General features: G+C 42.5%; 5 protein-coding genes across 5 annotated transcripts; 4 read left to right on the top strand and 1 right to left on the bottom strand.

Moving 5' to 3' along the window:
- Positions 1–549: 549 nt before the first annotated feature.
- EAE98_002810 (uncharacterized protein) lies at positions 550–1,835 on the top strand (the record flags this gene model as incomplete). The annotated part of the gene is made up of 2 exons (XM_038950430.1): positions 550–864; positions 921–1,835. The coding sequence occupies 2 exons, from the start codon at positions 550–552 to the stop codon at positions 1,833–1,835; spliced, it is 1,230 nt and encodes a 409-aa protein (XP_038812959.1).
- Positions 1,836–2,666: 831 nt separating this feature from the next.
- Positions 2,667–4,133, top strand: EAE98_002809 (uncharacterized protein; the record flags this gene model as incomplete). The annotated part of the gene is made up of 1 exon (XM_038950429.1): positions 2,667–4,133. One exon carries the CDS (start codon positions 2,667–2,669, stop codon positions 4,131–4,133), a length of 1,467 nt encoding a protein of 488 aa, XP_038812958.1.
- A 1,081-nt stretch (positions 4,134–5,214) lies between these two features.
- Positions 5,215–5,895, top strand: EAE98_002808 (uncharacterized protein; the record flags this gene model as incomplete). The annotated part of the gene is made up of 1 exon (XM_038950428.1): positions 5,215–5,895. One exon carries the CDS (start codon positions 5,215–5,217, stop codon positions 5,893–5,895), a length of 681 nt encoding a protein of 226 aa, XP_038812957.1.
- Positions 5,896–6,435: 540 nt separating this feature from the next.
- Positions 6,436–7,869, bottom strand: EAE98_002807 (uncharacterized protein; the record flags this gene model as incomplete). The annotated part of the gene is made up of 1 exon (XM_038950427.1): positions 6,436–7,869. One exon carries the CDS (start codon positions 7,867–7,869, stop codon positions 6,436–6,438), a length of 1,434 nt encoding a protein of 477 aa, XP_038812956.1.
- A 2,553-nt stretch (positions 7,870–10,422) lies between these two features.
- EAE98_002806 (uncharacterized protein) lies at positions 10,423–11,697 on the top strand (the record flags this gene model as incomplete). Its single annotated transcript, XM_038950426.1, has 1 exon — positions 10,423–11,697. The coding sequence occupies one exon, from the start codon at positions 10,423–10,425 to the stop codon at positions 11,695–11,697; it is 1,275 nt and encodes a 424-aa protein (XP_038812955.1).
- Positions 11,698–13,107: the final 1,410 nt, after the last annotated feature.

Below are 13,107 nucleotides of genomic sequence, written 5' to 3'. Positions count from 1 at the left end.
CATCATCCCCTCTCGAAACAGTCCGGCTTGGAAGGATTTAACTTAGGCGCTGTATACCAGACGGTATTTTATCGAGGACATTTTTGCTACCGAGTGTTTTGACTCTTTGGCTCTTCTGAGGGCTTTCGCATAATGAGGTTATATGAGGTTTTTCTGGAATGTTTAGAGTTTTGAGATGAGGAGTTCAATTTTGGATTGGATAAGGTAGTAGTTGAGACTTAATGATGAGCGTCTCGCTTCTTTGTGAGAATTTCTTCTTCGGATTTTTTTAGGGGGGGAGGGGCGTACCATCGACCCTTCCTTTCGTGATACCGACTTTATATCATGACAATTTTCGCCCTGTTGCATTGGCTTCCTCTTTCCTTTTGTGTTAAACTTCTTCCTCTTGTTTTTGTGTCGGTCTCGTTCACTAATTAGCTTCGGATCCCCAAACCCCCTCCTCTTCCTTGGTATTCACAATTCCACAACATCGATATTTCGAAGTTCAGTTTACCACTTATATTCATATGTCTAGCATTGTTTCTTCTCGCTAACATCATTACAATCATTATGAAAATCCCCAATTCCCTCTATACTTGCGCTTTCTGTTGCAAATTCAATTTGTCAATAAAGCACTGTGGATCCTGCCTGTCCATCCTTTATTGCTCCAGGGAGTGTCAACGATTGGACTGGTCTTTTCACAAAGGTTTTTGTAAAGCTTTTACGTCCCTTGGTCCACGCCCTTCAGATGGTCATAGCCTCGCATTCTATTTTCCGGTTGATCTTGATCCCAGACTGGAATGGGTTCGGCGTCCAGATTTTCTGCATCCAAAGGCCAATAATAGAAGATTTGGTTTTCGGTCGATGGGTTTCATGGAATCAAAGGTTTGATGACCTCATGCAGTGGTCGAATTGATATTTTGCTGATTTTCAAGAACTAGCCGACGTCACAATGGCCGTATATTCTTTGTCGAGGAGGCTGCCGAGACGATAATCTCAAGCTCAACCATAGCGTTATATCTTTCACGAGGGGAGCCTATTGGACTGGACCTTTGGTTGTTTTCCGGACAGGGAGGCCTGATATTGGCTCAGAAGTTACACGTGATATTTTATTGGATGACCTCCCCAGAGTCATACGATGGTTAAGACAGATTTCCAATGGAAGTCGAGTAATGAAGCCCCAAGTCTTTAAGTCAAGTTTCAATACTTCGAAATGTGTAATTCTTAGATGCAAGGGTGATTATATGAATGCTCCAGAAGAAACTCAACTTGTGGCCTCCAAAGTCCCAGAATTGCACCCGATTTTCGAGGGGCAGCCCACAAATCTTTCGCAATTGATGGGAATTCCGTTGATAATACAAAAAATACCTCGAGAGGCTGGGAGAGATGTTGCATTCGACAAAGATTACTTGAGCAATTATTATTGTGGTATCCTTCACCTTGATACTCTTCCTCATAGTGAGACGTGGGGTGAAATACCTTCACAATGGCATGAGAATGTGGGGACTGTTCTGGTCGCGAGACAGGACAAAAAAGACATCACCACGCTTCAACTATTGGCGATTATGTCATTCATCAAGCTATTGGATCTTAGAGAAGTAGAAGACGAACCCGATGTTAAAACAAAACAGAAATTTCTTGAGGGGCACTTCACCAGGATGAAGTTCGAACAATTTTTCTTCGGTCGCTTTGCAGCTGCTTCTGATAAGATCCCGCATCTAGACGGAGACCTGATATCTCCTTATAGCAACTCATATGATTCAATAGGCATATCACAGAACACTTCACTAGTAGATAGGGCGCTGGACCTGTGGAACAGAACTGGACTGAGAGCAAGTTATTTGCTCGATGATTGAGATATATGTGTATAAATTATCGGGCCAAGAAATGTCGTGATATAGCAGTTTGGAAATTGTTGTCGCAGATGTTGTTGTCGCAGATGATGTCGTTGATTGATTGAATAAGGGTATGACTGGAGCGTTATTTGGACTTGCTTGCTTTCTACACATGGAGATATCAGCATGACCTCGAGCTAAAAATCCATCAGATTTCTATTTCAGAGCGAATAAAATTAGCGTTAAATTTGGAATCTTGAGCAGTATCATGAGCACGAGATTACTCCTTGAGCTTTCTCCTTAATGTATCAAATAATGATGCCTTGCATTTTATATTCACTTTTTTGAGTTTGACTCCTCATCTGTGCCGTGATTGCTGTTCTGATCACGAGAGAAGCGAGATTGTACTGGCGATTGTACTACAGAATTTTCTACGGCTGACAGTGTATAACCTAAATTGCCGAGACTACCTAGTACAGTAACCATTACTTGAAAGATCATTTGAATTCATTTAGATATAAAAGCTTGACAAGATCATTCTCCTACAGTCAATTTGAAACTTCTATTACTCCCCTCAGTTGATCACGTCACCTGCTCCTCCTGGTGCTCGTTAAACCATCATTCCTGTAATTAGTAAGTTTCGCCGGCCCATTCACAAAGAATAGTCTAGAATTTATTTCTATTACCGAACCAATACTTCACTACTTAATCCAATTCACTCTTCATACGAGTAGCAATCAGTTCGTGTACTTATTAACTCCTACTGACCCTTGCACCGCTTTAGACATTTTTTCTTTCTTTCTCTATCAGACCTCTACAATTCTTCTTATAAGTTACTAAACGATCAGCCCCATGCCATCACGTCGAGATCCGACTCTGGGCCCGCGGGTCTCAATTTCCTCCTTCGGTCCTACCATCGAACACCCCAAATGCGGATACTGTACAAAAGATGCTTCAATTCCATGTACAACTTGTAATGCTACCTGGTATTGTACAGTAGCCTGCCAGAGAGTCGATCGCGATGTTCATGACATTATCTGCCAGAAATTCGCAGATTTTGTTGCGGCGCACCCGTGTCCCGATGATACTGCTGAGAAAAAATACAGACTTGGTCTCCTATTGCCAGTCGATTCGGAGGACTTTGAATTGGCATGGATTGCCAATGGTTCTAATGGAAAGTCGGTTGCAACATTTCTTCAATATTACGACCAAGATCGGATCAACACTCGCAGCACTCTTGTGGATTACAATATGGCAAGCAAGAAGTTTGATCATTCCATTATTTTGGCTGTCCGAGGAGACTTTCTCACTGATAACTCTCCACCGAATGCTTGCATCAACCATATCATGGATGGGAATATGAAGTTCGCCTTTAAGGGTCCAGTTGCTGTTGTTAGAGAGCGTGGTTGGGGCTCAGTTGGAAGTGCCCAGCATTTTCAGCCATACGATTTTCGGATTCTAATCGATTTTCTCTTCAACTATGAAGGAAAGCCAAATACTAATATCGGTCATGGTTGTGGCGAGGAACCGAGGAATATTTTGGGCACGTCAGTGAGCCGCGTTTTAAAATTTCTGAAGGGGAAAGCTCAAGATGGAAAGAGAAAGTCTAAGAATGCTCCTCTCGGCGGCGAAGAACGTAGAACCTACAGAAAGCGCGCCGAAACATTTGCTGAACCAGACTGGATGAGAAACTCGGAAACTTTTCTTCCGAGACACAAAATGCAGCGCTCAAAATCGAGTATCAATCTTGGTAGTTTCAGAGACGATGTTTCTTCGCTACATGAGGCTGAATCATTTGTCATGCCAGATTTTCTGCCAGATTGGATTAGGGAGTCGGTTTCAATTGCCGCCGGATCTAGGGTGCATTCCGAGATAGCTCCATCTCTTTCTATCAATACAGAGAAGGCTTTCGAGGAATCTGATAGTATTTTCAGTACGACAATTACTCCAATATCGCCAGTCACCTCGATTGCGGCGACTACTAAGCAAGCTCGTCGTAAAGACAATGTATCTGTTAGAGGATCTCTTGATATTTTCGACCTCTACAACTTGAATAGAAATAGAGGTAACCATGACGACTCCGCATCTCTTCTATCGAGCGGACCAAACTCATCCATCCTAACCACCACTTCGTTCTTTCAGCCCAAAACAGTCCTTCAACTCAGACCAACAATTGGGAAAGTGAAAGATTCCTCGACATTAAACAGAAGATCATCGTTCTTCAGTCGTCCAAAATCTAAAAGTGTCGAGCTAAACCGCGATCATATGGTACTTAAACGAAGTATGACCGGCTCGATCATGTCGCCATGGACAGTGTAATGAGTGCTCTTGATACAGATATACGTTTTTACACAAATTTATTTTTAGAAGTTCCGAGCAAGGTCGACATGTCGATGAGGTAGAAACATATATAGGAGATGATTTGATTCTGGAGTTGGGTTAGAAAGTTGTAATCAGACAGGCGTGGGGGGGTTGGTATGGGTACACGACGGGCAAGCACAGGGATGCAAGTGTGGGTTTTGATACTTTCGATGCTTTTTTTGGATACTGTTGGATGCTTTTTGCGCTGGCACGTGATGGGAGTGATGGGAGTGATGGGAGTGTTAGGTGGTTCGATTATAATTTGCAATTTAGATACTTTACTTAGTAGTTGGTGGTACAATGCAGTTTCATGCACATTTAAGATACTCCATTCATTTACGTGTGGTTTAAGTTTGTCGGTTACTTAACCTTAGCCGATCGCATTGATGTATCTAATGTGCTTGGCGTTTACTCAAAATTTCTGTTGCCGTGCTTACTTTTTCATTTCTCCATTCCCGAACCATTCAAATGTTTAGCAAACACATCTTTGGGCGATGGGTTATTATTTATTCTATTCTTCTTGCATCGGCGAAAGTAGGTAATAACCTTGTGACGATTGCTTAACCCCTGTTTTCCCCCAACGTCGCTACGAATGCCAATGATCTTTTTTGGTAAACCCAAGGATCAATTTTCAACCGTTTACATAAGTGCACAGAGTATAGAAAATGAGTTTTGTCGCTTGCGGACTGGTCGATAGGAGAAAGTTTGAAAGCACGTGATTGTAATATCAGCCGCACTAAAGATCTTTCTCTCACCTTTGAACTGAGATAGTCAAGACTAGGCAGGTGGATATGGTGAATTTTAAGACCATCGTGGAAACAGCCTTCAATGTGTGATCTCCTTCAAATTTGATATTTCCGAGTAGATATAAGAGCTTCTGATTTTCACCTCGACTTGTACCTTGACTTCTATCCCGACTTACACCTCAGCTTCCACTTCAAACTTTCAACGATATAATTGAAAGGGATTCGAATACAGTTGACAACCTTTCGAGTTCTTATATCGACTCTACCAAGACAAGATATAGATTTATTCAACCATGTCTCAAGTATTCGGTCCCATCCCTCCTCCTCCAAATACAGACACATCCTCTCGTGGTGTCAAGGCTGTATATATCCACTGCATGGGTGACCGAAAAATCCTTGGTTTGCCTAAATATACCGAAGTTACAATCTCAGACAGCCATGTTATCTTCAGCAGAGAAAAGCCCACAGATATCTCTGTTCATATGGGCATTCCACTTCTCACCAGGAAAACCGGCTACGTTGATCCACGCTGGGTTGATAAAAGACCTGGTATCGATTATGCGTGTGCAACATCGAAGGATCCCATGTCGAATAGAAAAGCACTATACCTTAATCTGCGAGCCAATCTTAAACAGGAGCAATACTGGGGCTTTTCCGACATGGAGAAATGGGACACAGTCATTGGCACGGTTTTGGTTGCAAGGCAAGATAAGAAGGACATCACTGCGCATCAGGTTGAGGGGCTGGCCAGGTTCTGTTTCTATGATCTTTCACCTGCCATGGGAGAGCTTGAAGAATATATCTTCGAGGATTATCCAAAGAAATCAGATCGAAAGAAGGTTCGCGAGAAGTTTACGAAGGATTTCATGTGTCAAGCCAAGTTTGAGGAGTGCTATGAAAAATTGAAAGCAGAGAGAGTTGCGGCCGGAAAGTCCTCGTGGGCTACTGCTGTTTCTCCTTACTCTCAGATTTAAACCCGACTGAATCAACACGCATGGAAACTGGGGTGCAGTATGAATTTAGGCAGAGGATTTCATATACTTGATAATTTACGATGACGGATGATAGCGGGAAGGATTCTAAGTGATCTTGCCGCTTGCGACAGAAGACTTCATGGAGACAACACAATTGACAGTAGTGGAAGGGATGCTCAATAATTGGTCTCGTAGTGGAAAATTTGGGTTTGCGCGTGGGGTTAAGAGAGAACAATGCGAAGTTAAGGTGAATGCTTTTCAGTGGGACTCTTACAATAATTTCATGCATGGGGTTAATTTTATAAAGTTCCATCATATTGATTCGCAATGGAGAGCCTAAAAATAGATATCGTGCATGAAACTTTCCTTGACTAAAATTGTTACAGACGGTGCTCACTATGGAGAACAATTTCTAGACGTTCACGTGGTTTTTGAAAGTTAAAACATTCTCTCCATACATCCTTGATCTCTCCACAACATGATTGGAATAATTGGCACAAATGTTTCGCTTGTCTGATTCTTCGCTTCCACCCCAAACACCTAAATATCAAATGGGCTGATAGCATCAGCCCATGATTGATCCCCCCCTTCAATCTTAGCTTTCTTGAACTCCCCAAAATATTTTTCAAAGGCGTCTCTATTCAGAAGGCCCTTCGTGACTTTCTCTTTCTCGACAGTTGGTGGTCTTGCGTCTTTGTATCTGTGAATTAAGTTTCCCATTTCAAAGTAGACGACACGGCGAAAATAATTGGCGATAACTTCGACTTGATGGACAGTGATTGACTTCTTGTCTTTCCTTACGACCTGAAAGCTTCCTATCTCTTGGAGAGGGAACCTCACCATATCTTTTGGAGACAACCCTCCCCAGCTCTCATCTTCCGGGTCAATTGTCAGAAATAGAAATAATGCTTCTTCATTGCGGTGAGGAACTAAAGTGTTCGTTCTCAGAGCCAATTCATGCTGGCCCTCGACATTCTGATAATCATACGGCTCGATGAATGAACGAAGTACCAATCTGATTCCCAGGGCTTTGGTGCATTCTATATCTTCGTGGAGGAATGCGTAGTCCGCAGTGGAAATTTCGATGCTCTCGTATTTAGGAAGTTTCAAAATTTCCGTTCCACCCTCACAATGTATGCGCACAGCCGATACTTTTGGCGCGGCGGACTTCTCTGCGTGATGTAACTCTTCGAGAATGTTGATTTCATTGGTGAAACCTTGAAAGCTGTATTTGATTTGATAATCCTTCATTCCTGTTGGTACGTGGCGGCGCAGCCAGTCGGCAACAATGCGAAGGTCTGATGGCTGAGCATCTCCTATGGATCTGGTTCCTTTGACTCTGTGAACGACAATCATGGCACCTCGATGTCCGAAAGTCATGCAATTGCTTGCCAATTTACTGGCGCATTTGTTAATTGGTGTTTGAAGAATGTTATGAGTGGGCATTGCGGGCATCTTAATTTCTAACTGGCGATGCCAGTATCTTGAGTCGTCCGGAAAACTCTCAAGTAGGGCGATGTTTAGGCGTAGGGTAGTAGTATCAATTCTTCCCACTCCACTGAGATCTAACCACTTGACAAGTGCTTGGGATGTTAAGGCCTGCATAGGAGAAAGTTCCGTAGAGCTTCTCTGGCAAGTTTCAAGCCAAAGGAATTGTGGCTGCTTTTCATTGACCGGAAGAAGAATCACAAGCTTGAATGGTCCGAGATTTCCATTTGCGGGACGTGGCACGTTGGTAGTAAAATCGGCGTAGGGTCTGCAGACTAGCTTGTGTAATTTCCAATCACCCTTTTGACACTGTTCGTTGCAGTAGAATAAGGTTTTACAGCCTGCACATCTTTGTTTTGCTCCAGTAACATTGCAAAATGCGCATTTGGGAGTCAAATCAACCGGCGCGGATTGATATTGAGGGCAATCAGGAGGGTGCTGGGAAGCTTCAGGAGGTGCAAAAGTTGAAATCCATTTTCGAGACATTATTGATAGACCACTGAATTTTCAAGGGTCTGTTTCCTTGCTTTGCGAAGCTCGATAATCTATTCACAATGAGTTCATCAGCTTGGACTCAAGCCATCGAGATAATGTAAGATAGACAACTCGAGAAGCAGTAATGAAACTTAAACTTCTATTAATTCGACTTATCTTGAAGGTTGGAAGAGAAGCAAGGGGCAACAAATGAACTTACCTGAAATTGATAGAGAGTAAGTACAATTTATGAGAGCTCATCAGAGGCTGGACCATTTCTTATGATATGTATGTAGTTCCTGGTTTGTTTGGTCTGCAACAATGCGTGTTATGAGATATGACATATGATATTGTAGTTGTCTTGAATGCTAACACCCTGGATTGGGTTTTTACTAACGCAATCTAGAATAGTACAGCAAACGGGTATTTCAAATGTGCTTCCCGAATTTTTGTTTGTAGCAGTGAGCACAAATAGAGAATAAAAGCAGCATTAGTTCTGGGATAGTGACATACATATGTCGGCTAAATACATTCCTGCGTGTAGCCACGGATCAGCTATGCATTAGTTCGTTTCACACCTTTTATTGCAAACATAGCTTTCATCATTCTTCCCTCTTAATTTTCAAAGCAATGAGAGAGAGGGGAAACTTTAGCTGAGTACAAAAGCTTGTCATAACCAATCAATTTGTTGGAAAATTTCTAGAAGATCGATAGCAAGCCAATTATGTAAAGGCCATGGAAATATGAGTAGGTGGTGAAAAGTTTATTTGTCCTCTGATCTTTTCACTCTTGTAATCTTTCCTCTCACACGTTCCGTCTTCGTCCAAAATAAGCGACCTTTCTTCAGGGCTCCTCGTCAAAGAAGGAAGTAGGAACACCGGGTGGAATGATGTTATAAATCTCAGTCGTGCCATTTCAATCTTATTCGGAGTTTCGAATCCTCCCATCAAAAAAGCAGCTTAGATAGAGAATAGCAAATGCGCTCCTGAAGAATACTAACTGTCCTTTAACACTGATCATCTATGATTCCGAAATGGAACCTTCTGAAGGCACTTTTCACAGTTAGTTATTTAAGTGGATGCCACTGAAATTTGTTTCAATTTGTTGAAAGCATGACTACATAGCCTTCACGCTTTTCTCCTCTCGAGTCAGAGCTTCCTTTTCTTCTTCCTTAGTTCAAAGAAACATCGGACGAGGTTCTCCGTGTGAGCTACCAGAAGGGTATTAGAACCATCCTGTGTATTCAGTAGAAGATAGCCATCAGTTTTTGAGTCTTCATGGGGACTCAGATAGCAAATAGATAGATGCTACAACAGATTGCTGTTCGGCTTTGGCGGCGTATCTGAGTGATTTAGCCCTCTCTAACCCTATTCATATATTTGCAGATTCACAGAGGATAAATTACGAGCAAGTTAACGCACAGAATGGCTTAATGATACCTTCCGGTAGGAGCTCTTTGAAGCATTTATAGTGATCAATTAACACGTCATGCTCGGGTTCTTTGCCCGGGAGTGCTTGTGGTAATTTGATTTGATTTATACTCAATTGGATATTCCAGTCATTCCACTCTACGTGAGACAGAGGTAGCTATTATTAAACCTTTCAAGCAAGCAAAATCAGCAGAGCCAAGGACTTCAATTCAAAACTGAGAGATTCAATCTCGGAACCAAGCGAAGAAAGTGCTTTCGAGTTTGCTGTCAGGTAAAAATAAACCTATACTTTTCATTGCCAGAGAGAGTATAAGAGTTAGAAATCTGCTTCTCAGGCCAAGAAAAACAGTACCACGAAGAGCTCAGCAAGGAAGATGACTTGAAATGTGGGTTACGTTCTGTTGATTTTACCTTCAAAATCATAGAGCTACAGAGAAAACAAATGATATTTATTATTGACTCAATCTAACATCTAAAACGACCGTGGAAGGAGAAGTGGGAAACAGAAGGAAAAGTAGAGGTTGCCAAATCCAGGCTCACAATCAAAGTACTGATAGAGCAGCAGAGGAACGAAGTGAAAATCCATGATGAGAATTCTGACAAAATTCAAGTCCAGTATTGAGCCTTTTATGATGAAATTTCTCCTTCACCTTTGAAAATAACTTCTAGTGAATAGAATTTACATAGACCGCATTTTCCTAGTTTTTTTTACCTCAGCAATTCCGAACCAAATCTGCAGGCATATCTTTCAGACTATCAAGCGCTTTCTTTAAAGTCTACACACCTCTAAACTGCAAATCTCAGTATTTCCATCTGACACACCTCATCCTCGACATAGAGTCCTCGATAGGAATCAATTACATCTTACTATCTGGGGATCCAAGGCATTATCGAGTGGGTTATCTTATACAATCCTTCGCCATCCGCTCATCTAAACTACCAAGACTCTTATCCCCACATCAAAAACTTCAATCATACACACGCAAGCATGGTGGGAACAATTGGCTGTTGTACAGTCTGCAAGAGAACGCGCGCGCTCATATGTACGGGCTGCAGGTCTGCGGAGTATTGCTCCAAAGACTGCTAGAGAAAGGACTACAGAACCCATAAATTGCTTTGCTCTGAGTATGGGCGCATGATAAATTCAGCCAGACCTAGTGCAAACGCTAAGCTTGCTTTTCATTTCGGGCAAGGACCTTATGGAGAATCATGTGTTCCTAAGATTATTTGGGTCGAATTGGAAGGTGAAGATGGAAAAAAGTGCGTCAAGCAAGTTGAGAGAGATGGGAATGGTGTCAAGATCCATAAAAATCTACTTGTACAAGCGATGGATAAGGTATCACATCCAAATCCCGAGCCTCGTAACTTACCATTGAACCATTACCAATGCACCAGAAAGTTCAAACTTAACCATGATATTGTGCTACATCATCGAGCTGCACATATGTTCGATAACTCAGTACCCAATATGAGCGTCTTCAAATTCACTGATGGAGTTCAAGGTCTCCTTTGGAGAGGACCTGTGACCTTCTACAGCTGCAAAGGGGTGAAATTGGATAGACTTGCAAACAGAGTCCCTGACTTGGATGTCACTATGTCTGACCTACATGTCGCATTGAGTTTCTTGCAGAACAAGACTGGATCAAATGCTGGGCCCGAAGCACTCTCGGCGGGCGGCTTGTTCCTGTATGAAGTCTATGAGCCTTTGCTGTTTCAACAGCTGATAGTTAGGTACTCAAAGAACGCAAAGCCAATCAAGGGTATTCGAATATCTTGTCTCGGAGACATTCAACATCTACGCAAGGAAGAATATCAAGTCGTCGATATTTTACCTAATCATCCTATATTCCACGCCGATCAGCCAGATCCTCATGCTGCCGTCCTCAAACAACTTGGAATTCCACTCATCGCTCGCAAGCTCATATCCGATGAGGATTTGCAGCCAAGAAAGGGTCTGCGGAGTAGGGTGGGCTACGAAGTTCTGGAGAACGAGGTGGCAATTGCTTTGAACCTCATCACTGATGTCAATAGCCACCGGTTCAATTTTCCCGACCTTGGTGCACATTGGAAGAAGGTCGTAGGACCGGTTGTGCTTGTGAGAGAAGATGGGAAAAGACTCACAATCCACCAAGTGCAAGCATTGGTGGCTTTTTGCAAGCACAAGGTCGACTGGAATGACGCTTTGTGGATGGCTATGTTGACTTTGGGGATGGAAAGGCTTGATCACTTCGTCTCAATCGAGATCAGACAGAACGAAGTACGCGAAATAATGAAAAATGACGAAACGCTCAAGGCGCAATTCCAAGAGTTTTTTGAAGAATTCAAGCGGGAGAAGATCAGTGGTGACGATGAGGGCGAAGTTGATGGGGACCCATCTTGGGCTGATGAAGCATCACCATATGATGTGTGAGATAGCGCGTTGTGGCGCCAAAATAAATGTTGCAAATTCATGGGTATACTTAGTTAGTTGCTGGTAGTTGGTTTCATTAAGAGCACTGCGGCGAGAGGGACATTAGCCGCGGAGGTCCCAGATGCACTATGCAATACTTTATTCGATCGCTTCATATTATCAACAGCGTTGTACTTAGGTTTGCATTTATAGAAGATATATCAACAATGAAAAGGTGCTCTTTTCGAAATCAACCCAGACTCTTCGTGATTGTGTTTTCTGAGGGGTAAAACCAAAATATCACCATAATCAGCCATTGTGCAGTTCATGCCCTGGAAATCTGGAAACTACTATGTTTTCTACATATTTTTCAAATTGAAGTATGAGTGACTCACCAAGATTTGATCGGCATTTTATAATGATGAAACATTTGAGTTTGAAGTCTCGAGGTAGATTATTGGTAGGTTTCTGGGACATCGCTCAATCAGGACCGGTGAGAAATTAGCGCCTTACGCATTTCTTATAGGCTTCCATCTTTATTCCAAACATATAAACATACCTCTTTCTTCTCGTCACAGCTCTTTCTATTATCCTTCAAGTGAGAGCTTCATTTCGTTCATTGAGTCTTATATCGTATGTCGAGCAGAATTTCAAAAATGCTGCCCTTTCAATCAGCCCGTCATCACCCCGCTTCGTTTAGACCCAGACGTCCTGAACAGGGGTTCCAGTTCGGCATCCTACTACCAGCTTCTTTGGTGGGATATCTATAAAACTTAATGATAATGATAAGGAAAGCTCTTCGTATAGGTACTCTATTGATTGTTAGTATCGAAAATGCCCGGGTAGTCTTTGGTGGTCGATCATCATGTGTGAATCTTTTAGGTCACAGAACTCGAAATGCAGCCACTCTTGCGATATGGATTACATATCCATTTCATCGGACCGGCTGGTATACATTACCTTGTCTGGAATTCTTGGTTTCAGCATGGTGGGATCGAGAATATATGCAGACATTGGATATTTGATTAGCAAATAGGTAAAGATGGGATACAATCATGAATGCTTACTCCGAACATAGTCGCACCACCGCCTTAAACGGCCGCTCCAAGCATCGATATTTGTCCTCAAGTTCCAGTGGATTAAACCGTCAAGAGCCACTCTTTTCCACACCAGGGGCTTTTAGTTACACAGACGGGCACAATAATCCATCCAGTTCGGTGGTTTTCGACCACGGATAGAGACACAAAATGGTGCCTTGGACTATCTAGTCAGCCCACTTCACGGCTACCAATTCTTTTCCTAAACGGTTCAAAACCACTTCTCACGATCATTCGACTTATCTCTCAGCTCAGGGATAAATGTTTGAAACGACGTGTCTAGGTGGGAGGGTGGCTCGGGTGGACAGAAAATCCATACCGAAGTCTGACCCCA

This window comes from Botrytis deweyae (assembly GCF_014898535.1).
Source record: "Botrytis deweyae strain B1 chromosome Unknown BDEW_005, whole genome shotgun sequence".
NCBI classification, from domain to species: Eukaryota; Fungi; Ascomycota; class Leotiomycetes; order Helotiales; family Sclerotiniaceae; genus Botrytis; species Botrytis deweyae.
The sequence above is the reverse complement of the archived record's forward strand: the minus strand, read 5'-3'. Positions and strand labels throughout refer to the sequence as shown.